The sequence below is a fragment of the Oncorhynchus tshawytscha genome, linkage group LG09, assembly GCF_018296145.1.
Source record: "Oncorhynchus tshawytscha isolate Ot180627B linkage group LG09, Otsh_v2.0, whole genome shotgun sequence".
Taxonomy (NCBI): Eukaryota; Metazoa; Chordata; class Actinopteri; order Salmoniformes; family Salmonidae; genus Oncorhynchus; species Oncorhynchus tshawytscha.
The window spans coordinates 84,033,120-84,058,751 of record NC_056437.1 but is presented as its reverse complement, the minus strand read 5'-3'; the positions used below and the strand labels follow the sequence as shown (position 1 = coordinate 84,058,751).

Here is a 25,632-nt window from a genome sequence, read left to right as displayed (position 1 = left end):
TTTCCATGTTATGTGGTTGCATTCTCAGACAGGCTTCTGGACCGTTCAAGCGCACAGCTTTTTTGGTGTCAAGGGATTCAGTGATTGCAGTAAGCTGCAAGAAGTAGGTAGGTAGATTGACAAATGCCAATTTAATCTTTGACTTTCAAGGAAGAAAAAGCCTGAGGTTAAATGTGTTATGTTATACTGTATTCTTACAGGCCAAAATGAGCGGGGATTGAGAAATGTCCATCTTCGGGCCAGCTTCCCAGTACCTGAGGAAGTCAGAGAAGGAGAGGATCGAGGCTCAGTCTACGCCCTTTGACACCAAAACAGCCTGTTCCATCAGTGATGACAAAGAGCTCTATGTGAAGGGGCTCGTCCAGAACAAAGACGGAGAAAAAGTCACCGTCCAGACCCTGGATGACAGAGTAGGTCCACGGTGGAACCAATGTTGTAGCAGTCAGTGGCAACATGGGCTCATTTCCATTCAATGTGCCAGATTGGAGGCTTGCCTTCAGCAGCTTTCAGAACCCTGCTGTATTTTGTTTCTATTTTCCAGACTGTAACAGTCAAGGAGGACCAAGTCTCTCCAATGAACCCTCCCAAGTTCTATAACATGGAGGTCATGGTTATGATGACCCACCTCAATGAGCCCTCTGTGCTGTATAACCTCAAAGAGCGTTAAGCAGCATGGATGATCTATGCAGGTCTTTTACACTGATACACATTTTTTTTAAATTGATAATATCATTGTTAAATGTATCCAACAAGGGCATATATGTTTCTTTTGTATTGACAGACCTACTTTGGTCTGTTCTGTGTGACTGTGAAACCCTATAAGTGGCTCCCAGTCTATAACCCAGAGGTGGTGAGCGCCTACAGAGGGAAGAAGTGGATGGATGTTCCACCTCCTATTTTCGCCCTCTCTGATAATGCCTATCAGCTCATGCTAACAGGTATGTCACCCACTGCTTTAAATGTCTTTTCATTACATATTGTGATTTTGAACATTCAACTTATTGTGCTTATTTTTCTTTAGATCGGGAACATCAGTCTATCCTAATCACATGAGCATCATGTGTTTTTCTTTTTTTAATTGATGCACATATAGTAATTGCCAGTTAAGTATATTCGAATTACACAATAATCAGATATTTTTCTTCAACAGTGGAGAATCTGGTGCAGGCAAGACTGTAAACCTGTCATCCAGTACTTTGAGACAATCGCAGTGTCTGCGGACCAGAAAAAATAACCAGTCAGCAAGATGAAGGTAAGTTTATACCTTTTGTAGTGCAGTGGCTTTGACCGGTGCTGTGCAGGAATGGGCTTTGACCGGTGCTGTGCAGGAATGGGCTTTGGCCGGTGCTGTACAGGAATGGGTTTTGACTGGTGATGTACATGAATGGGCTTTGACTGGTGCTGTACAGGAAAGGGCTTTGATATGTGCTGCACAGGAAAGGGCTTTGACTGGTGCTGTACATGAATGGGCTTTGACTGGTGCTGTACAGGAAAGGGCTTTGATATGTGCTGCACAGGAAAGGGCTTTGACTGGTGCTGTACAGGAAAGGGCTTTGACTGGTGATGTACAGGAAAGGGCTTTGACTGGTGCTGTACAGGAAAGGGCTTTGACTGGTGCTGTACAGGAATGGGCTTTGACTGGTGCTGTACAGGAAAGGGCTTTGACTGGTGCTGTACAGGAATGGGCTTTGACTGGTGCTGTACAGGAAAGGGCTTTGACTGGTGATGTACAGGAATGGATGTCAGATACATTTCCTTTCTTGTGGCAGGGAACCCTGGAGGATCAAATCATCCAGGCTAACCCTATGCTGGAGGCTTTTGGGAATGCCAAGACAGTGAGGAACGACAACTCCTCTCGCTTTGTGAGTGAAACCAGAATCTAACAGAATTGTTTTTTACGCAGAAGCGTAGCAATAAGAGCTGAACAACGTTAAACTTACAGTAAGACATTTTTATTTTCTCAAAAAGGGCAAATTCATTAGAATATACTTTGGTACAACGGGTAAACTGGCCTCAGCAGATATTGAAGTGTGTAAGTACAACATTTGTTTTGTTGCTAAAATGCATTTCCAGACTTTATCCATATACTGTATGAGTGATGTTGAATGAATTCTGCTTTGTTAATGAAAGATCTGCTGGAAAAATCTCGAGTGACATTTCAATTGGGCGCTGAGAGGAGCTACCATATATTCTACCAGCTTACTTGCAACAAGAAGCCAGAGCTTATTGGTACGTAGAATCCTGCAGTATCTCTCTTACTAAGCCTCTCTCTCTCTCTCACACACACACACACACACACACACACACACACACACACACACACACACACACACACACACACACACACACACACACACACACACACACACACACACACACACACACACACACACACACACACACACACATTAGCAAATAATTTGTGATCCCCATCATAAAGGGACCCCCATCATACATGACCCCCATCATATGTGACCCCCATCAAATGTGATCCCCATCATACAGAACCCCCATCATACGTTAGCATGTCTTGTCATCAGGTGAATCATAACTCCAAACACATTTTCGCTAAGAGCAGCTTTTATATACAGTATATACAGTGGGGCAAAAAGTATTTAGTCAGCCATCAATTGTGCAAGTTCTCCCACTTAAAAAGTTGAGAGAGGTCTGTAATTTTCATCATAGGTACACTTCAACTATGACAGACAAAATGAGGGAAAAAAATCCAGAAAATCACATTGTAGGATTTTTAATGAATTTATTTGCAAATTATGGTGGAAAATAAGTATTTGGTCAATAACAAAAGTTTATCTCAATACTTTGTTATATACCCTTTGTTGGCAATGACAGAGGTCAAATGTTTTCTGTAAGTCTTCACAAGGTTTTCACATACTCTTGCTGGTATTTTGGCCCATTCCTCCATGCAGATCTCCTCTAGAGCAGTGATGTTTTGGGGCTGTTGCTGGGCAACATGGACTTTCAACTCCCTCCAATGACTTTCTATGGGGTTGAGATCTGGAGACTGGCTAGGCCACTCCAGGACCTTGAAATGAATCATTTTGCACGCCCAATTTTTCAGTTTTTGATTTGTTAAAAAAGTTTGAAATATCCAATAAATGTCGTTCCACTTCATGATTGTGTCCCACTTGTTGTTGATTCTTCACAAAGAAATACAGTTTTATATCTTTATGTTTGAAGCCTGAAATGTGGCAAAAGGTCACAAAGTTCAAGGGGGCCGAATACTTTCACAAGGCACTGTAGGTAGCCCTTTTTTATTTTTTAAATATATATTTTTTTACCTCTTTCAGGGTGGGAAGTTAACTTTGTTTGTGGCACATTGCACTTAAGCGTCACGGTTGGATTGTTTATTGTTTTTGTCGGCGTCATCATATAAAAAGGAATATGTACGCTATATGTACGCAGACCCTTCTTTCAAGAACAAACTCTATGACCAGCATCTTGGAAAGAACCAAGCTTTCCAAAAGCCAAAGATTGTCATAGGCAAACCTGAGGCCCACTTCTCCCTGGTGCACTATGCTATGCTGGTACTGTGGACTACAGTATCACTGGCTGGCTAGAGAAGAACAAGGACCTGTTGAATGAGTGTTCTGCAGCTGTACCAGAAGTCATCTGTCAAAATACTGTGTATGCTTTACGCAACCTTCTCTGCAACAGACGGTAACCATGCATTTTCTGTTTATATTACCTGATCAAATTAGATCAACTGACTATGAAGACCATCTTAATTCATCTCACATAGCTAAAATAACAGGCCATGCAGTACTGATAATTATTTCAACATTGTTTCTTCAGAGCCTGTGGCAGGTGGTGCGGCCAAGAAAGTTGCTAAGAACGGAGCATCGTTCCAAACAGGTTCCGCTCTGTTCAGAGTAAGGTGTTGATCAATGTGCAGTGCTGCATAGACAAAATAAGACATCATTCTCTACCCACATGAGCGATTGTATATAGTCTATATACCTACACTTCCTGATACATTTTTACATTACATATTTTCAGGAGAACCGTGGCAAGCTCATGACAAACTTGAGAACAACCCATCCTCACTTTGTGCAGTGTTTGATTCCAAATGAGACCAAAACACCAGGTACTCAGGATAATCTGCTCAATATCAACTCCATTGAACCACATGGTCATCCACCAGCTGCGCTACAATGGTGTTGGAGGGTATCAGAATCTGCAGGAAGGGATTCCCAAGCAGAATCATTTATGGGGACTTCAAGCAGAGGTAAATTGGGGGACACATGTTAATGTAACGGAGTTAAGAATGTGCCTTAAGCTCACTCCACAGCTGGCTTGAAATGTCGCCGATAGAGCTATTCAATTTCTACCTTTTGTATAGCTCAAATGGTTGGTATGTTGTCAAGGAGGGACGGCTGTGTGTTTGTGAGCAGAGGATCACTGGTTCAAGCTCGGTATAGGGACAGTGAGGAAGCTAAACTGTTAGCAGCACTTGGAGGTCGGTTTCATTAGGGACTACTTGGTATACGGTTTCTAGTGTATTCAGTACTAATGCTTGGTCCCATGTTTCAGGTACAGGATCCTGAATGCCAGTGCTATCCCAGGGGGACAGCTCATGGACAACAAGAAGGCTGCGGAGAAACTGCTAGGCTCCATTGATGTAGATCATACTCAGTACAAGTTCGGCCACACCAAGGTGCACTTTTCACACTGTAATAGTAATGCACAAACCCTATATTGATAGTAAACCAAACTCCTCTTTTTCAGGTGTTTTTTAAAGCTGGTCTCCTGGGTACTCTGGAGGGGATGAGAGATGAGCGCCTAGCCCATGTTGTGACATCCACTCAGGCACTGTGTCGAGAATATGTTGACAGACTGGGGTACCAGAACATGATGGCCAGAAGGTATGGAAACATGGATATTTTGCAATATCAACACTGAACTCTGGGATATCATTTAAGTCAAATTTGAATGAAAACTAACATAATAATCTTGACTTGACTTTGATAGGGAGTCCATTTACACCATACAATATAATTTCCGCTCATTCATGAACGTGAAACACTGGCCATGGATGAAACTATATTTCAACTCTTGCCTCTTCTGAAGAGTGCAGAATCGGAAAAGAGATGGCCCAAATAAAGGTGAATTTCACTAAGTGCAAGGAGGATCTGGCCAAATCAGAAAGGAGCTTGAGAAGATCTCCATTGTCCAAGAGAAGAATAACCTTCTCCTTCAAGTTCAGGGTGTAAGTACTCCCAAAATAGTTTAATAAATAGTGAAATACATCTGCAATTAACATAACACTTTAGTAGTTATTACATCAACAAAATGTTATTATTTCTGACTTAGGAATCCGATCATCTGCTGGATGCTGAAGAGAGATGTGAGGGCCTAATCAAGATTCTGCTTCCAGTCAACTAGAATCTAAAATCATGTAATGAGTATTGTCATTCATACATAAAAAGATCAAATCAAACTTTTATATTACCTTGTCAAAGTTTCTTATCAAGATTAGCAGCCATACTAGTTGATCTCCCCACATCAACCATGAGATCCTCCATTTCACTCTGCAGTCTCTGCTTAGTCTTTTCCAGTGGAAAGTGAGACAGTTTTTCATGATTATGCATAGGGTAACCTATGGCAAACAAGTAGAACATCTATAAAAAGTTGGCAATTACTTGGCCTCTTCAAGTTCCTCTGTGTCGGATGGCAGCAGTCTCGTACTTGGTTCTCCACAGAGCTACCTCACTGTTGGCCTTGGACATGCTGCGCTGCAGCTCAGCCTTGGACTCCTGTTCTTCCTCAAATTGTTCTCGGAGGAGGTCACAGTCGTGAAGTGCTGAATGTAAACTATGGGCCAGGGCATTCTTAGCCTTGATGAAAACAACACACTGAGTGTACAAAACATTTATTTCCATGAGACTGATCAGGTGAATCCAGGTGAAAACTATGATCATTTATTGATGTCACTTGTTAAATCCACTTCAATCAGTGTAGAGACAGGTTAAAGAAAGATTTTTAAGCCTTGAGACACTTGAGACATGGATTGTGTATGTGTGGCATTCAGAGGGTGAATGGGCAAGACAAAAGATTGCTTCTTGTGAAGAGCGGAAGCGATGGACTCGTAATGCAAGGTGGACTCCTCCAGGTCTTGACGCAGCTTCTGAAACTCAGCCTCACACTTCTTGTTCCTCTCAATTTGAGAAGCAGTGGCTCCACCAGCCTCTTCAAGCCTCTCACTGATCTCAAGTTCCCTGGAGAGATCAGACCTCTGCCTCTCTATCTTGACACAAGCAGAGCGCTCCGACTCAATTTCTTATTCGAGTTCCTCAATACGAACCTTGAGAGAACATACCATTTTAAACCAAAGAAGTTTGAGCAAATAATTTGAAAGATATTGAATGTTTTACTATATTACATTGTGTTCCTTAATCTTCTTTCGAAGCTGGGAGCTCAGTGTTAGTTCATCCTCAATTTTTAGTCTTTCCTGCAAAGGGGAAATATATTGAGTATATTTGACTACAACAGAGGAGATCTTGCTTATTACTTCAGCAGTTTCTGATTTTACTTAAGTTTTTCATCTGACTGCTGCTTTTCATTCTCCAGATCCATTATGGCTTCATGTGTCAGTTTCATATCACACTCAAGCTTTCTCTTGGCTCTCTTAAGGTCTATGGGAATTGTCTTCTCTTGCTCCAGAGAACCCTCAAGCTGTGGTATGAAAACAAGTAGCGATAGAATTCAGTTAAATCATTACAATGCAATCCTTTTTTTCTACTGATAAGGTGTTACTCACATCATCCACTTGTTGTTCAAGCATAGCTTTTGCTTTTGTCAGAGTGTTGACTGTCCTCCTCTGCTTGGAGATCATCAAGGGTCTGCTGATGTGCCTCTTGGAGGCCTTCTCCTTGGTCAACTTGGAATGTCTCTCATCCTGACCAGAAGATGGATACTGCAATTTCATATAAAAATGCAAACCTTGTTTTCAGTGGCATGCTTCTCCTTCTCCACTTTGGCCAAGGTGAGCTCTAAGTTATCAATATCTTTCTTCAGCTCAGAGCACTCATCCTCCAGCTTCCTCTTATTGGCAGTCAGCTCAGAATTGATTTTGTCTTCATCCTCCAGTCTCTCGGTCAACTCTTCAGTTTGGCTTCAAGCTGTATTTTACTTTTAAAGAAAGCCTCACATCTCTCCTCTGCATCCGAAAGAGTTTCAGAATCCCAGGAAAACTGATTGCCTATTGGAACACTTCTTAAACACTACACTACACCCGATATGTTTAAAAGCAATGATAGTTCATGTTGACAATTCTAATAGCACTTACAGATTGAACTTGTGACATGAGGTTTTGTTTCTCCACGAACAGAGAAACATCTTCTCCCCCAGTTCCTTTCTCTTGGCCTTTGCCAGGTCCTACTTACATGTGATGAAGTCCTCCATCTTCTCCACCTCCTTTTCACTATCTGCACTCTTCAGAAGGGGCTTGATCTTGAAGTACAGCTTCATCCATGGCCAGTGTTTCACGTTCATGAATAAGCGATGGTTGTATTGCAGAATGAACACACAATCTCTGAAAAAGAGGTAATTATAATGCCATATTATTGACCACTTCTAATGTTCTAAGCATGTACTTTGTTTTAAAGATAAGGATACAAATATTTCAACTGATGGGTTGTCTTACTTCTTTATAGCCAGCTGAGAATTCTTTTCTCATGAGGTACCCACGGCACAGTGCTTGAGTGCCTGTTACCAGAGAGGCCAGTTTTTCATCTCGCAACTCCTCCTCTTCTCAGCAGACCGGCTTTAAATAAGACCTGCAATAACATGGCTTACTGAGACACGGATGCTGTTGATAAACTGGATGTGTATATACAGTGCCCTCTGTAAGTATTGAGACAGTGACACTTTTCTTAGAAGTGTTTAGAAACATATATTTACAGTAAAAGTGACGCCAAAATTACATTATACATTATTTACCATGTATTTCTATTGGGCACAAAACAATCTGAAACACAACCAAAACAAACAGCAAATGCATCCAACAAATTGTAGAGTCACAAGCTTGATGTAGTCATTGCATGCTAGAAATATGGGACCAAATACAACACTTTTGACTACTTTAATACACATATGAGTGAATTTGTCCCAATACTATTGGTCCCCTAACATGGGGGAGATTGTACAAAAAAGTGCTGTAATTTCAAAATGATTTCAAATCGAGAGTTTTGGAGTATAGAGCCAAAATAAGACAATGCTTGACTGTCCCAATAATTATGGAGGGCACTGTATAAACACCATGTGAAAATCAGCAGAGAATAACTGCTATATGGTTTTGCTACAAGAGCATGTTTATAAAGTAATTGGATCATCACATAGGTATGTCCAAATTTATATGGTGTGATCAACATCAATTGATCCAAGAAGCTTCTCTGAAGCTTTCTTGCCATTGATGAACTGTCCTTCTGGGATAGCACTGGCATTCAATATTCTGTATCTGTCAGATTACAGAAGACACAATGGCAGACATAAGAGATTACTAAACTACCAAATGAACCTTGTGGTAGTTAAATTATGAGAATAAAGGTTTACCCTTGCTTGAAGTCAGCATATATAATCCTGCTTGGGAACCCCTTCCTGCAGATCCTGATACACTCCAGCACACCGGTACAGCGCAACTGATGAATAACCAGATGATTATCCATTATACCTGTATTCGATAGAAATGAATGAAAAACATCACACACATGACAATAGCGCCATATTTTTGTCATGTATAGCAGCTTCCTCAATGTCACAAATCAAATATTTTCAGTGTGTTCCTCTGTAAAGTCCTGTGGTAAGATCTCTTTGTTGGATTTTTAACAAGAATAGTTATCTGTCAGCAGAGCAGTACTTGGTGTCTTTACTTCATTAGAAATCAGGCAACAACGTGAGGGTGATTGATCCTCAAGGTGGTCTTTAACTTGCCAAGATTTTCCTGTGGAGAAGAGTATTGTCGTTAGTATTACACATCTCCTTAGATGTTAGTTGATATAAATGTCACACGAGTTGAATATACTGATTAGGTATTAATGTACCCTGAAAACAGCAGAAACCGTCTGGAAAGAGCCACCTTTCTGCTTCTTCCCTCCTTTCTTTTTCTCACCACCACAAGCATCTTCATAAAGAAGAGACATTTACTGTACCATCAAATGACAATCAATGTAGAATTTACTCATTACCATCCCACTGGGCACACACTGATTGTAATCAATGAAATGAAGTTGAACCGACGTGGGATAGCTGTTGAATTGACATCTGTGCCCAGTGGGATATGACGTGCGTACTACCTGCATCACCAGCCGCAAAGGAGGCATACAGCAAAACCAGCAGTTTGACTGGTGACTTCTGGTACAGCTGCACAACAGATTCATTCAACGGGTCCTTGTTCTTGTCCAGCCAGCCAGTGAAACTGTAGTCCACAGTACCAGCATAGTGCACCAGGGTGAAGTGGGCCTCAGGTTTGCCTTTGACAATCTTTGGCTTTTGGAAGGCTTGGTTCTTTCCAAGATGCTGGTGGTACAGTTTGTTCTTGAAAGAAGTGTCTGAAGACTTGGGGAACATCCTCTTCAAGGATGGAGGAGATGCCCAATGGCTGTTGATGAAATCATTCTTACTTGAAGTATAGGTATTGATAAAAAAAATACATTTTCAAAGGACTGAAAGTGGGTTTTTAACATTTTATTATACCTTCTCAATAAGCTCAATGCAGGCAGCCAAGTCCATACCAAAGTCAATCAGCTCCCATTCTATTCCCTCTTTCTTGTATTCCTCTTGTTCCAGCACAAACATGGTGTGGTTAAAAAACTGTTGCAGTTTCTCATTAGTGAAGTTAATGCAGAACTGCTCCAAGCTGTTGTACTGAGTAAAAAAAAATCAAACCATTTATATGGTTGTTCACCACTGAAGATGGCAGTCTTGACATAGCTGCATTTAAGGTTGCTTAATGATGTTTTAAATCAATTTCAGAAAGATAAGTATAAAGAAATTAACTTACATCAAAGATTTTTAACCCAGTGATGTCCAACACTCCTATATAGAATTGTCTTGCCTGCTTCGTATCGAGCATCTCATTTATTCTGATGACCATCAATAAGAACATCTTCTCATAGATGGACTTTGTAAGATTTCCCTTCACTTGAACTAAGGGCCTATCCTGAACCATGAAAATCAGCCCTAGACCAGTATTCCTCCTCCACCAAACTTTACAGTTGGCACTATGCATTGGGGCAGGTAGCCCTCCCCTGGCATCCGCCAAACCCAGATTAGTCCGTCGGACTGCCAGATGGTGAAGTGTAATTCATCACTCCAGAGAACACACTTCCACTGCTCCAGAGTCCAATGGTGGCGAGCTTTACACCATTCCAGCCGATGCTTGGCATTGCGCATGGTGATCTTAGGCTTGTCTATGGATACTCGGGCCTGGAAACCCATTTCATTAAGCTCCTGACAAACCGTTATTGTGCTGTAATTACTTGCAGAGGCAGTTTGGAACTCGGTAGTGAGTGTTGCAACCGAGGACAGACAATGTTTACTTGCTTCAGCACTTGGCGGTCCCTTTCTTTTTGGCCTACCACTTTGCGGTAGTTGCTCCTAGACGTTTCCACTTCACAATAACAGCACTTACAGTTAACCAAGGCAGCTCTAGCAGGGTAGACATTTTACAAACTGACTTGTTAGAAAGGTGGTGTCCTATGACGGTGCCAGGTTGAAAGTCACTGAGCTCTTCAGTAAGGCCGATCTACTGCCAACGCAGTCTATGGAGATTGCATGGCTGTGTGCTTGAATTTTTATACACCTGTTAGCAACGGGTGTGGCTGAGATAGACGAATCCACTCATTTGAAGGGGTCCACATACTTTTGTATGTTTAGTGTAATTCACATTTCAAACAAACTCAAATTAACATCCTACATCCGTAGTCAAACAATTGCTTAAGCTATGACATAAGCTTTCATATTTAGTGGATGTATCTGATAAATTGCAAGGTTACCAGTTTTGAAATCAAAGGGCCTGTAATGGTTGTCTAGCTGGTTTTCAGATGAACACATTATGGTATCAAGCTTCTAGATGTCCATATTCAAGGTTGCTGAGATACATTAACGGAACGTTTAGAATACGCATGGAGAGTCTCACGGTGCACGAAGGGCGGACTGATGAGTGGCCGTTTGAAAACACATAACAGTATTTTATTTTATTTTAAGATGGTTGAATGATTACACACTCACAGTAGCTCTTTTGGCGTCAATGATAAAGAGCCAGACCCATTACATGATGAGTTTGACCTTAGGTCCTTGTGGAGAAATATGACCATGCTTATGTCTCGGGGCTGCTCCTGCTAACTAGTTCACAGCATTCTGCTAAGGCCAGAGGTCAGGGATGCACAACTCCAGTCACAGAGGATTGTAGTGCGTGATGGTTTTCGTCCTCGTCTTTTGATCATAGACTATTTTATATCTGGGCGGAGAGAGAATTGTTCATCCCTTCCATAGACGTTCTATTAAATCAAGCCGGCTTAGCCGTACAATGTGAACACTGATTTAAGAAAGGATACACATCTTTATATTTATCTTTATATTTAACCTTTATTTAACTAGGCCAGTCAGTTAAAAACAAATTCGTATTTACAATGACAGCCTACCGAGGAATAGTGGGTTAACTGCCTTGTTCAAGGGGCAGAGCAACAGATTTTTACATTGTCCACTCGGGGATTTGATCCAGCAACCTTTGGCCCACACTCTAACCACTAGGCAAATTGATGTCAATGATGTTTATGTAGCATATCATTTTCAAATATAAAATGAACAGAAACCTTGAGTGCATTGTGTTATGTCCTGTATTAAGACCCTGCAGCTGTCGTTTAGTGCTGCTAAACACCTGTCTGAACTGAGTGTCCATGTCCTCAAATACAGAGCATCCCCATCATGTCCCCCCCCATTGCCTTTGAGTGTTTATCATCACACTTGCTTCCTCAGCCTGTGTCAATGTGACCCAGAGTGAAAGTCGCACAGCAGTAATTAACTAACCCATCCTCAACAGGGTCAGGGACAGCCACAAATGTCATATAAATGACAGCTGCTGCCAATTAGTGGAACAGAATGTGATGAGGGCTGTTCAAAACCAAGCTTTCAATAATCCACGCGGTACCTTGTACCTACAATGCTCACAAAATGTTGCGCCATCATCATCTGTGCTTTAGTGAGGTACTTCAGAGGTTCCTCTTGCTCATTCCTTATAGGTGCACTGTGCAGCCGTTTACTTCTCATTTCCATTTCTCTGTGTTTAAAAAAAAAAAGAATACGGCTTAGAATGACATTTTATGCTATAACACAATATAGGATCCTGATTCAAATGTAATTATAGGATGTGTATGGTTATTACCTTATCATAATCCAACAAAACCCATTTGTTGCAGGGATGTGAAGTAGTGTTGTATTGTTTGTGTTCAACTGCAGAGAAGGAGAAGCATCCGTGTAACAGGAAGATACTGTTTGTGTACACTGAAGTGGCCAGTTGACCAACCACCAGTAAATAGGGCACAAAATTATATTTGTATTCCTCCACTGCTACATATCATATACATTATAACCTATCTGCAGGTGTTACTGTTGCATTAACTTCCAAGAAGATGTGTGTGCAGCAATAGGTTACATAGCAATGAGTAATACGTTGGTGTGATTACAATAAGCATGATTGCTTGTTGCCTGCCACATTAAAGTATAGCTTGATTATTGAAACTTGATGTCCCTTTATTACACGTTCACTCTTTCTCCGTCTCCCACTGTGTAGGGGTGTGTGTTGGGTGGGCGTGTTGAAGACACAGGAAGTGTCTCCATCTATTGGTCGTTGAACAATACTACAACAATGGAGCCAATGCCTGCAGTTAGATATTCATGTGATTGCAAGAAGTTACTGTCACGAGTTCCATCCTTAAGGATCTCATATTAACAGCATGCCTGTCAAATTAACCAGACAGTGTTCCTTGATCTCTATGCTTCACACAATGTTTTTTTCTTCCATTAGTAAGCTCTGAGTTTGGATGCTTTAATGAGATTATTTTAAATGCATTTTATGATTAGAGTGAGCTGGGGGAGAGGTTCAAGAATTCACACAGTGATTCTGGTATGTACAGTATCTATACGTGGAGAATAAGTGGACAATGTGTTTGCATTCTCAACTTGTCCAAATATCTTTTCATCTTCGAAAGTCATTGTGTATTCATGATCGTTCCTGATGAAAGCAGTGGATGATTCTGATGTACTGTAGCTCCTGACAGATGTCTCTTTGATAAATGAGAGATGAGTGGACACCTCTGACATAACCCTGTATGAGGGGAAGCTAATCTCCTGGAGTATGAATGTTTCTCCAATAATGCCTGGCTTTTTAATCAAATGCTTTTGGATTTTATTTTTCTGCACTCTGCCTCGCCTAGAATCAAGCTGTATGTCTCCTAAAGTCTAGGTCAGTGAGGCCAAACTGTTGTCAGACAGCTATCCCTGGAATCTGTCTGTATTCACTCAAAGTTGGATTCAGCGCTGTCTCTAACATACACTGAAGAATGGATATGTGTCACGGACGTCATCGTGGAAATGCAGCGTACATTTTAGTTTATTTATGTAAATGTCGCCAACAAAACAAGAAACAAAGAAACGACCGTGAAGCTTACTAAGGCAAAAGTGCCACTAACAAAGATAACTACCCACAAAATACAAAGGAAAAAAAGGCTGCCTAAGTATGATTCCCAATCAGAGACAACGATAGACAGCTGTCCCTGATTGAGAACCATACCCGGCCAAAACATAGAAACAGAAAACATAGAAATAAAGAAAATAGAATGCCCACCCTAGTCACACCCTGGCCTAGCCAAAATAGAGAATAAAAGCCTCTCTATGGCCAGGGCGTGACACTATGAGACGTTATTTATGGGTACATACTGTGATGGGTTTAGTTTTTCACAACAACCATTCCACCCAAAAATATTACAGCTCAGGTATTAAATGGTATTGTTTTTCTTGGAAGTAGGTTGTTTGTTTAATTTTGCTTTTAAACTATGATTAAACTATGATGCCTTAACATGCCCATATATTTGAAAATAAGATAACTAAAATAACTGTTTTATAGTCTATGCAATTGGTCACAAGACATATACTGTATTCTATTCTACTGTATTTTAGTCAATGCCACTTTGACATTGCTCAATCTAATATTTATATATTTCTTAAATCTATTATTTTACTTTTAGCTTTGTGTGTATTGTTGTGTACTGTTAGATACTACTGCACTGTTGGATATGGCGAAATGCTTGTGTTCCTACACCTGCAATAACATCCGCTAAATATGTGTATGTGACCAATAACATTTTATTTGAAGAGCCCATAATCAAATCTACATTCAGTTAAATGACTTGAAGAAGAGGGTTTTATTAATCAATTCCTAATTATTCTTTGGTCTGTGTATGTCTTTTTCATCGCTCAACCTTTATGGTGGCTTGCAACTCAAGACACTTCAATTGGTGGTTCACGAAGCAAAATGTTTGGGAACCCTTCGTCTATGCCAGAAGTGTTACCTCAAATTTATGACACAAAGACAATAGACCAGTATGATACTGCTTTGTAGTATTTAATTCTAGTTTTATAAGTTACATTCATTTGTACCATATTTCATTGTCATTTTCTGCTTTTAAGTAGAACATCTGAGCATGGCAGTGAAACTACAGCACAGAGGAATGCTAACATACAGGTGTACGTACAACGGTCTAAGCATGCATGTATCTTTGCAACAATAATTATTGTATACTGGATCTACATTCTGTGTCTGAGTTACTGTAATTCTAAACATGAATTACAGCACTATCAGCAGAAGATGCCCATCTCTCTATTCTTCTCCCTTGACGCCAACATCAAGACTCTTAGCTCAAAATGTGTTCACTTGACATTCTTCTATGTCTGCCCGCTCCTCAGCTTCATCAAGCTCATGTTGCACCTTCCTGAATTTAGCCAGATTGATACTGGTCTGCTCCTCCTGTGGTTCACAGAAAATAGATAGATATGAATACGTTAGAAGTGGTGAACTGTTGTCCTATTCATCTAATAATACTCTGCACAGTTGTTGCCAATAATATATTGTACTCACCGCCTCCTCACTCTGCCTTTGGTAAGCTTTCACCCTCATCTGCAGCTTGTCGACCAACTCCTGCCGTCTGCCTACATTCTTCTTATCTTCCTCACCCTACAAACCCAGTGTTATTAACTACTCACATATTTTATCATGATTCTGTAAAAGTCAGGATTAAGCAACCTAACATATTTTATCATGATTCTGTAAAAGTCAGGATTAAGCAACCTAACATATTTTATCATGATTCTGTAAAAGTCAGGATTAAGCAACCTAACATATTTTATCATGATTCTGTAAAAGTCAGGATTAAGCAACCTAACATATTTTACCATGATTCTGTAAAAGTCAGGATTAAGCAACCTAACATATTTTACCTGATATGTGAACTCCTTGACTTTTCTCTCATATTTTCGCACATCCTTCATGGCTTCCGCACCACGTTTCTGCTCTGCCTCCAGTTCATTCTCCAGCTCTCTAACCTTGAGTGTAAATAACGTATTACAAAAGAATCACAAACTAAGAGAGTGTGAACTGGAAATAAAACGTTTATCTTTATCCTTAATCTGGTCTCTAGTTTCTGGAGATCTTTTTTTCCACCTTTCAGGGCTAACTGCTCAGCCTCATCCAGACGCTGCTGCAAGTCTTTAACAGAGACCTCCAGGTTCTTCTTCATCCTCTCCATGTGAGCACTGGTGTCCTGCTCCTTCTTCAGCTCCTCAGCCATCATGGCAGCCTATCGATACAGAATTTGTAATCGATCAAGACATTGTTTAAGCAGACTTCATTTGGGCTGAGATTTACACTGAGTTCAGACTTACATCTATAATAGCCTTTTTAGCTTTCTCATCTGCATTTCTTGCTTCTTGGACTGCATCTTCCACCTCTGATTGCAGCTGAGTTATGTCAGACTCCATCTTCTTTTTTGTGCTGATGAGACCAGTGTTCTGTTAAATGAGTAAAGAGATAAGGTAACACAATAAGTTAAATTGATACATTTCACCTAAGGCCAACGTTCTGAATTGTTTATGGGGCCTCACCTGAGAGTGCAACAGGTGCATCCTCTCGCTCACGTCGACCAGCTCCTGCTCGGCCAGTTTACGGCACCTCTCTGACTGCTCTAGTGTTGCCCTCGTCTCCTCAATCTCTGCCATCATCAGTGTATTGCGGCATTGTAATGCTCCGGGTGTCGTGGGTGTGGAGTCAAATGCAGGAGACAGAGAGTGAAATGCTGTGCGTCTTTAATAGCACCAACGCACCACAGGGTGCTCACAATAGTACGTTCCCAAACACAGGGAATCAAAATGTACAACGGAAAAATCACGACCAGGCACAAACACGTACCTCTACAACAGAGCCGAAGGTTACACTGAAATAATCCCGCACAACAACCAGGCGGGCCGGCTGTCTAATAAAGACAAACTAATTAAACATAAACAGGTGCTACCAATAAACATACAAGGAGGGGGGGGTAAGACAATCAGTGGCAGCTAATAGGCCGGTGACGACGACCGCCGAGCGCCACCCGCCCGGGAAGGGGAACCACCCTCGGTCGGACTCGTGACAGGCGTTCTACAATGGCCAGCTGCTCCTTCAAGTCCTCCTGCCCATGGAGGGTATTATCCAAATGGACCTGAGTGTCCTGAAACAGAAAGATCATGAATAAGTCCAATACCCACTGACTAGAACTTTGATAGAGATGGTGAGTGTCATGGTTGAAAGAAAATGGGTTTCTGGAATCAAACACTAACTTTGAGCTGGCCCTGGATGTTTCTGAGCTGCTTGGTAGCATCAGCTGCTTGGTGGTTGGCATGGCCCAGTCCATCCTTATCACGTATGTACTGTTGCACATGCTGTCCATGCTCTTACAGTAAGTAACCATGCTCTTACAGTAAGTAAGATGCTCTTACAGTAAGTAACCAGTGTATCCAACCTGGACTCAGGGGTAGACGTAACATAGTAAATGTAAATGTTATGTTTCGTATGGTATGTACTAATTTGCAGATGTCCATCATCCATTTCTATGATATGTCGCAAATTGTGTTATGTTACGAATGTACAAATTCCAATTTTATGTGGCTAATGTTAGCTATGATTTAAGGTTTGGGTTAGGAGTTAGGTTAAAGTTAGGGTTAGCTATCAGCTAAGTAGTTGCAAAGTAGCTACCCACCCACACAACCTACGGATTGCTAGACGTTCGCATTATACACCCAACCTACTTTTGTTTTTTTGCATTAAGCAACCTTCTGTCTTATATAACCATACGAAACGTAACATATCATGCTAATTTGAACTTCCTGGATTTACGTTTACTATGTTACCGCTAGTCTATGAGACCAAGCTGGTGTATAGTGAATGGGTTTCTTTTGTATGTTGAATATCAACATGGTCAACATCTGATGAACCTTGCTGTTGAGAACACTTCCACGTTGCAGGCCAAGTCATCAATTTCCATCTTATATTCACTTTTCTCCTTCTCCAGTTTCTGCTTAACTCTCTGGAGGTTGTCCATTTGTTCTCCCAGTTCTGCCACGCTGTGTGTCTGCTTCTTGCGGAGAGCAGCAGTGATTGACTCATTCTGCAGGGTTTCGAGATCATGACGCAGACTCTGAAACTCACTTTCGCGCTTCTTGTTTGCATCAATTTGGGAAGCAGTGGCTCCACCAGCTTCTTCCAGTCTCTGACTGATCTCCTCAAGTTCCCTGGAGAGATCAGACCTCTGCTTCTCTATCTTGGCCCGAGCAGAGCGCTCAGCTTCGATTTCCTCGTCGAGTTCCTCAATGCGAGCCTGTGGTAAAGAAAATTATTCCGTCAAAATTTTGGCAAAAGTTACAATGTATGCATTTAATTTATTTTCACAAACTACATACCTGAAACTCCTTTATTTTCTTCTGAAGTTGAGAGCTCAATATTTGTTCATCCTCAATTTTACCTTGCAGGTAACTGAACTCTAAATCCTTCCTGAAAACATTTGAGAATTCATTGAATGGAAATTAGTTGATGCTCCATTGTTTGTGCTGCTTCTATCACTTTCAACTGTTGCTCTATCAAAATGTGAATCAAGAGTTTTTAATCTCCATAAACTCAATGATAATTTCTAACTTACTTTTTAAATCTTTCATCCATTTGTTGTCTTTCATTCTCCAGGTCCATAACATTTTCCTGGGACAGCTTGAGATCTCCCTCAAGTTTTCTTTTGACTCTTTCCAAATCCGCATGCACCTTCTTCTCCTGCTCTAGAGATCCCTCAAGCTGGAAGGAGACCATAGTCCAGAACAATCTAAATCTTGAATGAATACATCACTTGATGCTTACATTATCAACCTGTTGCGCCAGCTTGACCTTTGTCTTAGTCAGAATGTTGACTGTGTCCTCATCTTCCTGGAGATCATCCAGGGTCTGCTGGTGCACCTCTTGCAATGCCTTGATCTCCTTTGAAGACTTCAGAACATGTTCTTCTAATGTGGTCAAATGTTTCACCTGTGTTAAAAAATGCACACAGTTACCCTGCATTCACTGTGGTTATGAGATTTAAAGTCATGGGCTGATGTGCTTATCAGATGCCCTGACCGTATTTTCTGTGGCATATTTCTCCTTCTCAACCTCGGCAATAGTGAGCTCCAGGTCGTCTATATCCCTTTTGAGCTCGTAGCACTCATCCTCCAGTTTCCTCTTCCTTGCAGTGACCTCTGCATTGATCTCCTCCTCTTACTCAATTCTTTCAGAGACCTCCTTGGTTTTTGCCTCTAGATGGATCTTGCTCTTGATCAACCCCTCACATCTCTCCTCTGCATCAGCACACCGTTACAGCGCAGCTGATGCAAAACCAGGAAGTGTTCCATGGACCCTACATGGAAAGGCAGAATTCTGTCAGGTCAGGCAGCCTTGAGAGCAAACAACCCACATTACATGTTTCAAACCTTTACATACCTGGTGTTTTGGTCTCGTTTGGGATGATGCATCTCACAAAATGGGGACCTCAGGTTAGATATAAGATTTTCCTGAGAGAAGGTTATGAAATGATCAAAAATAATGAACAAGCAAAACAATGCTCACTGAATTGTGCATGGAATGGTTCTGAAGTCTACATACGATCATTAGATGGATATACGTGTTCATAGGAGTAGGAGGAAACAGTTTTACACTGAAAAGTGCAGAGACAGTCTGGAAAGAGGAGCCCTTCTTTTTTGCTCCTCTTTGGTTTCTATCAGCTACAGAAAGAGAGACCTAAAACAATTATATTTCAACTCAAGGTCATTTTTCACTGATGTCTTATAATGCTGATGTAAACTCACCATCAACTAAGACAAACGTTGCAAACAACTGAGACAATAGTTTCAGGGCAGCTTTTTGGTACAGTTGTACCACAGTGTCATTCAGTGGGTCCTTGTTCTTCTCCAGCCAGCCACCGATGTTGTAGTCCACAGTGCCAGCGTAGTGCACCAGGGTGAAGTGGGCCTCTGCCTTGGCTTTGGCAGACTTGGGCTTCTGGAAGTTGCTGTTCTTTCCAAGATGCTGGTCGTAGAGTTTGTTCTTGAAGGAGCAGTCTGTTGCCTTTGGAAACATTCATTCTTCTTCAAGGATGGAGAAAAAAAACATTGGCAGTGGAAGATTTAGTGTAATGGGTTTAGAAGAACCAAGGTATAGAAGTTCATTGTTTTGATCATGTCTGTCTACTAAATTTCAATATTTTCCTTGTAACCTTTTGAATTACTGTCAATAAAGAGATGTTTTTCAACTCTGTCCTGTTGATCCTAACTTAGTGAATCCATTAACAGTTAGACTGTAAAGAGTGACTTAAAGGAAGGCTGAAAAGGTCACAATACCTTCTCAATAAACTCAATGCAGGCAGCCAAGTCCATACCAAAGTCAATGAACTCCCAGTCTATTCCTTCGTTCTTGTATTCCTCCTGTTCCAACACAAACATGTGGTGATTGAAAAACTATTGCAGTTTCTCATTTGTGAAGTTGATGCAGAGCTGTTCCAGGCTGTTCATCTACATGGTTTACAAAATATAATTAAATAACATACAATCAATTATTATGTTGTTGTAAATGTGTTTCAAATGAGGAGTCCACTCATACCTCAAAGATCTCAAAGGCCTGCTATGTCCAGAATGCCAATAAAATGCTGTCTGGGCAATTTGGTGTCTAGCTGCTGGTTTATTCTGGTCACCATCCACAAGAACAGTTTATCATACACTGCCTTAGACAGGACACCCATGGAGTTATTCACCTGCAAATGAGACAAAACACATTTTAGGACAATTATAATTTGTGAGAGTTGGGTGAGGGTCACTCATGTCTGTACACACTTCAATGTAGTTGTCATACCTGTTGAACTGTCTGTCCTTCGGTGACATATTCATTCCCGACCTTCACTCTGGGAAAGCACACAGCCTTCAGTAAATCAGCAGAGTTCAGGCCCATGAGGTAGGTGACTTTGTCAGCCATTATTGGATACACGAGACAAAAAATATGAGTGGATTCTGGCTGTGAATAAGTGAAGATTTAATTTGAATTTCTAAATAAGTCAAAATCAAAGAATGCTGACCCTCAGTGCCATCAGGCTCTACCTGTTCCTCACGCTGCTTCTGCTTGAACGTCATGTTCCCATGATGCATCACAGCACCAGTCAGTTTCTCCTCTGCATTGAAGCCTAGGATATCAATGGCACTCTATTGGGACAGATATTGGAGCTCAGTCAAACACATATAAACATTTAATCAGTCCCTAAGACAATCTTATACAGTACAGTTGAGGGCTTTCTATTATGTTTTCAATGTAGTTATTTTCCAAGCTGTGTGGGTAATATAAAGATATGGATATAAGGTATAGGTGGACTAACATCTGTGGCCATGAGCTCTTCTGTGTCATTGATGCTTTGCACTGTTATTTCCCCGACTGATAAAAGGGTTGGTGGTGATGAGCAGCATCTCTAGTCAACATGATAGAGAAGGTGTATATTTACCATTAGGGGTTTTATTGGTGTTGGAGGCTGAACTTACAGCACAGCACATTTTCCAGATTGCATATTCCAGCCCTCTTTTTAGATGCAAAACGTTTAAAGGGGCAATCTGCAGTTCAAACAACAAAGTGGTTAACCTACCACTGTTTTTGGTAAACAGTTGAGGGATGGGGCTGGGGAAATATAACCACTCTCAAATTCATGGACAGAGCTATGGATGTGGGGACTGACTCGGCTATACAGTTTTTTATTTACAATTACATTGTTTTACTCCATTGTTCGTAAACAATCTTATATGTTGGGTTCTGATGGGTTACGACAGTTGACCTAGCTCATGAGGCATTTATTCTTCAAGAATCAATGGGTATATATCATTAATTTAAAAGTACACAAATGGATGTAGCAATCACAGATTGCCCCCTTAATTAAAGTAACCAATAACCTTGCAGTCCAAAACTACAATTACTGTGTATGGCTTTACATAGATCCACCAGCTAGAATTACTCAACTTGCCAATTAACTCAGGCTTCTTATTGGACATGATCTGGTAGAGATGTGATAACTCCTTTCTGTTAGGAGCTGAAACATTACCCTGGATTTTTCCAATAGGTGGAATAGGAGGAAATCATAGAAATCATGGGACATCTTGTTCCAATCCAGAGCAATGGCCTTGTATTTGCAAAGAAAATAGGCAAGCAAACGCACAAGTCTCAATATCAACTGAGGACAGCTTCCCGTTTGTTCCAAAGTGGATGCGGATGAATTCTCCCTGTATGTTTTCCAAATATTAAATTGTTTTTTAAATTGTCACATTTCAGCGAAGGTGACTGGTTTATGAATGCATGCCTGGCTATATGTTAACCCTATATGCTCATACTGTATGTTGATCAAACACACTCACAAAGCGAGGGGAGTTGTCGTTGCTCACTGTCTTGGCATTCCCAAAAGCCTCCAGCATAGGGTTGGCCTGGATGATTTAATCCTCCAGGGTTCCCTTTGAGAATAAAAGTGTTGGCAAGTATGAGTAAATACACTTTACAGTAAATGCAATAGGAATTACTTTTGCAACAGAAAATGCAATAGAGGGAACTATATACATCTTATGTTAATGTAACATGAGTATGGATAGAACCTGAATTTTTCCATTGATTTCCTTCTTCTTATCACTTCCTCCAGCCATTGCGATTGTGGCAAAATACTGGACTCGCTTGGTGTTTACAGTCTTCCCTGCACCAGATTCTCCACGGTCAAAATCAAGATTGAACAACGCAATTGAGTGTAATAATGTAAACTTTCCTAGTAAATCCAGTTCTTTACAGAGGCAGACAATTAGTAACAGCATGTGCAACAGTACATATGTGATAAGGATGGACTGGTTTTCACGATCTGTTGAAAGATAAAATCAGTGGTGGAAAAACTACCCCATTTTCATACTTGAGTAAAAGTAAAGATACCTTAATAGAAAATGACTCAAGTAAAAGCGAAAGTCACCCAGTAAAATCTACTTGAGTAAAAGTCCAAAAGTATTTTGTTTTTTAAAATATACATAAACATCAAAAGTAAATGTAATTGCTAAAATATACTTAAGTATCAAAAGTAAAAGTATAAATCATTTCAATTTCCTTATATCAAGAAAACCAGACGGCACAATTTTCTTGTTTTTAAAATGTATGGATAGCCAGAAATAATTTCCAAACAAAGCATTTGTGTTTAGTGAGTCCGCCAGATCAGATGCAGTAGGGATGACCAGGGATTTTCTCTTTAAGTGAGTGAATTATACAATTTTCATTTCCTACTAAGCATTCAAAATGTAACGAGTACTTTTGGGTGTCAGGGCAAATGTATGAAATAGAAAGTACATTATTTTCTTTAGGAATGTAGTAGAGTAAAAGTAGTAGTTGTCAAAACTAGAAATAGTAAAGTACACCCCAAAAAACTACTTAAGTAGTACTTTCAAGTATTTTTACTTAAGAACTTTACACCACTGAATAAAATTGCCACAATATGATACATCATGAAATGAAGATTATACCTGCTAGCATAAACTGATAGACATTATCAGAGATGGAGAAAATGTGGGGTGGGACCTCCTTGCGCTTCTTGCACCGATAGCCAGCCACCTCCTCTGGGTTGTAGACCGGGAGCCACTTATAGGGGTTCACAGTCACACAGAACAGCCCAGAGTAGGTCTGCAATAGGGGAACAACTCAGGTTGTCATTCATGACTTGATCTGATTGAACCCATTAAACTAGTTGGTAGATGTTTGATTGACAATGCAATTAGAAGATGTACGTATGACTGAGTTGAAATGTAATCTGATCTGTGTCTGCTTACATAGATCATCCAGGCAGCGTAGTGCTCTTTGAGGTTGTACAGCACGACTGGCTCATGGAGATGGGTCAACGTGGCCATGTCCTCGATCTTGGCAAATTTAGGAGGGTTCATGGGGCTGATGTCATCCGGATTCACTGTGACAACCTGCAACATGATCAAATAAAGGAGAGGGCAGTTAGGGGAGGCAAGTTTCCATTCAAATAACGAACCAGTTGCATTCTAGAATAACAACTGGATGAAACTGCATCGAAATCATTCCACGTTGGCATAATTAACTTTTTTATTTAGCATCCAAAAGGCTTAGAAATGACATGTACTCTGAATTTCAATCACTCTCACATAGTAAGTAAAATATATCATGCTTTCCCACTGGGCAAACACTGGTTGAATGTTGTTTCCACGTCATTTCAACAACAAAAATGGTATGTGATGACGTTGAATCAATGTGGAAAACTGATTGGATTTGAAAAAAGTCATCAACGTAAGTGAATAGTCTTTTCTTAACCCAACTGTTGACCATGGTGGAATGTTTTGTTGACATCACTTTGAATTCATGTTAGCTGACAACTCAACCAAATGTAAATGTAAACTAGACGTTAGACTGACGTCTGTGCCCAGTGGGTTAGAACATAGCTATATGGTCAGATGTTCTACACCATTTGATATGTACTCACCCTCCCATCCTCAGTCTCCACTATGACCTTGGAGATGTCTTGGCTCTTGATTTTGCCTTTGACATACTCCATCTTTAGATCTGCCACAAAGCAGGCTGTTTTGGCATCAAATGTCTTGACCTGTGCCGCAATCCTCTCCCGCTCCGGCTTGCGGAGGTACGAGGCAGTCTATATTCCTTGAGAAGATCTAATAAACATCAACGGCCTAAGTATATGATTTTGGTCTATTCTTACCCGAGTGTTGCAGTTACAAAATCTATGATCACATTAGGACAACGCCTGGTGTTTCAGAAAAGTGACAAAGACTGTATGGATGCTCTCTCTCTATGGATGCAACCTCTATTTTTGTTAAATATTTGCTGTCTCAACAGTACGCCAAAGACATACCTCCAATGCCCTGCTGTCATCGCACTAACAATACTTTTTATAAGGGATGGCTTGTTTTTTTTCTATTTGCTTGACAGCTTCTCTGTATTTGTATAAAAATCTAATCTGGCTCATATGCCACCGTGGAAAAGTAAAGTATGTCCATTTTGTATTTTCAACTGTCTATCTATAGCTGTATTGTGTCACATTTAAATGTTTTCATTTGTAACCCTGCAGCCTGTCCATTAAAAAGCAATGATGGCTAAGGATGGCAGCTTAGAGGGCCTGGGGTCAGACATGACATTCCTCATCTGGGATCAGGGAAGATTAGGTTTATTAGGGCATTGCTCAGATTCTGGCATTGGGCGACTGGGATCACGGTCATTTAGGGCTCACTGGGAGGGCATGGCCCGTTTTAGGCTGGGTTTCTGTACAGCACTTTGAGATATCAGCTGATGTACGAAGGGCTATATAAATAAATTTGATTTGATTTTGATTTGATACGGGCTGGGGTTGACAGGTGGCAGTTAGCACGTTCCAGACAGACAGAGTCATGTCCGTCTGCTGTGTATTCCATTGTAATTCAAAGACCTGAGACGAAGAGATGATATCAAAAACCTTTTCAGTTTTGCTTTCAATTGACCTAATGCTAAACTGAGGTAATGTTGCTATATGAGATTGGATTGAGTCACAGTGACCAATACATAAATGTGCAATAAAAATGAAACATACTGACACAGCATATTTGACACAGGAATGAACAAAAATGATCTGAACAAAAATGATCTACTAAACTGAATACCAGAGGCATTTGTCGGCTCTATAATGAAGCACGCTGAAGAAATACAAGAATTCTGACAATACAATCATCTAAGCTGTTTCCAAATGTGATGATGTTACATGTAGTAAAACGCTTTACAGACGACCTGAATATATCTCATACAAAAGCAGCCCATGCCTCAACATAGCTTCAAAAAAATCCAGGCCTCCGTTTATGCATATACAGGTGGCATTTCAAGAATGCAATGACAAACAATACAATCCATTCAGAGTGCTGTAGATGTTTTCAATTGGTTTATGTTCCGTTTATTCCTGCGTGTGGCAGTGTGCAAGAACAATTCTAAATTCTATGAAATTTTACTGATTCAAATTCAAA

General features: G+C 40.6%; 2 protein-coding genes and 1 pseudogene across 2 annotated transcripts; 1 reads left to right on the top strand and 2 right to left on the bottom strand.

The window, feature by feature from the left end:
- Window positions 1-206: 206 nt before the first annotated feature.
- Window positions 207-5,403, top strand: LOC112259242 (annotated as a pseudogene).
- A 266-nt stretch (window positions 5,404-5,669) lies between these two features.
- Window positions 5,670-24,517, bottom strand: LOC112258940 (myosin-8). The gene is given in 37 exon segments (XM_042327897.1): window positions 5,670-5,855; window positions 6,068-6,322; window positions 6,401-6,464; window positions 6,530-6,693; window positions 6,779-6,830; window positions 6,832-6,883; window positions 6,886-6,955; window positions 6,958-7,127; window positions 7,130-7,211; window positions 7,307-7,353; window positions 7,356-7,550; window positions 7,648-7,766; window positions 7,768-7,796; window positions 8,355-8,376; window positions 8,378-8,476; window positions 8,572-8,689; window positions 19,064-19,110; window positions 19,112-19,134; window positions 19,277-19,344; window positions 19,429-19,736; window positions 19,961-20,130; window positions 20,219-20,233; window positions 20,235-20,369; window positions 20,468-20,586; window positions 20,688-20,811; window positions 20,982-21,042; window positions 21,044-21,071; window positions 21,615-21,653; window positions 21,656-21,712; window positions 21,807-21,870; window positions 22,003-22,095; window positions 22,234-22,345; window positions 22,460-22,487; window positions 23,134-23,290; window positions 23,437-23,580; window positions 24,111-24,278; window positions 24,485-24,517. Coding segments are annotated over 37 exon segments (3,717 nt in total).
- LOC112258942 (myosin-7) lies at window positions 14,623-16,397 on the bottom strand. Its single transcript, XM_042327704.1, is given in 6 exon segments — window positions 14,623-15,040; window positions 15,152-15,247; window positions 15,511-15,615; window positions 15,681-15,869; window positions 15,955-16,080; window positions 16,174-16,397. Coding segments are annotated over 6 exon segments (780 nt in total). The 5' UTR covers window positions 16,291-16,397; the 3' UTR covers window positions 14,623-14,893.
- Window positions 24,518-25,632: the final 1,115 nt, after the last annotated feature.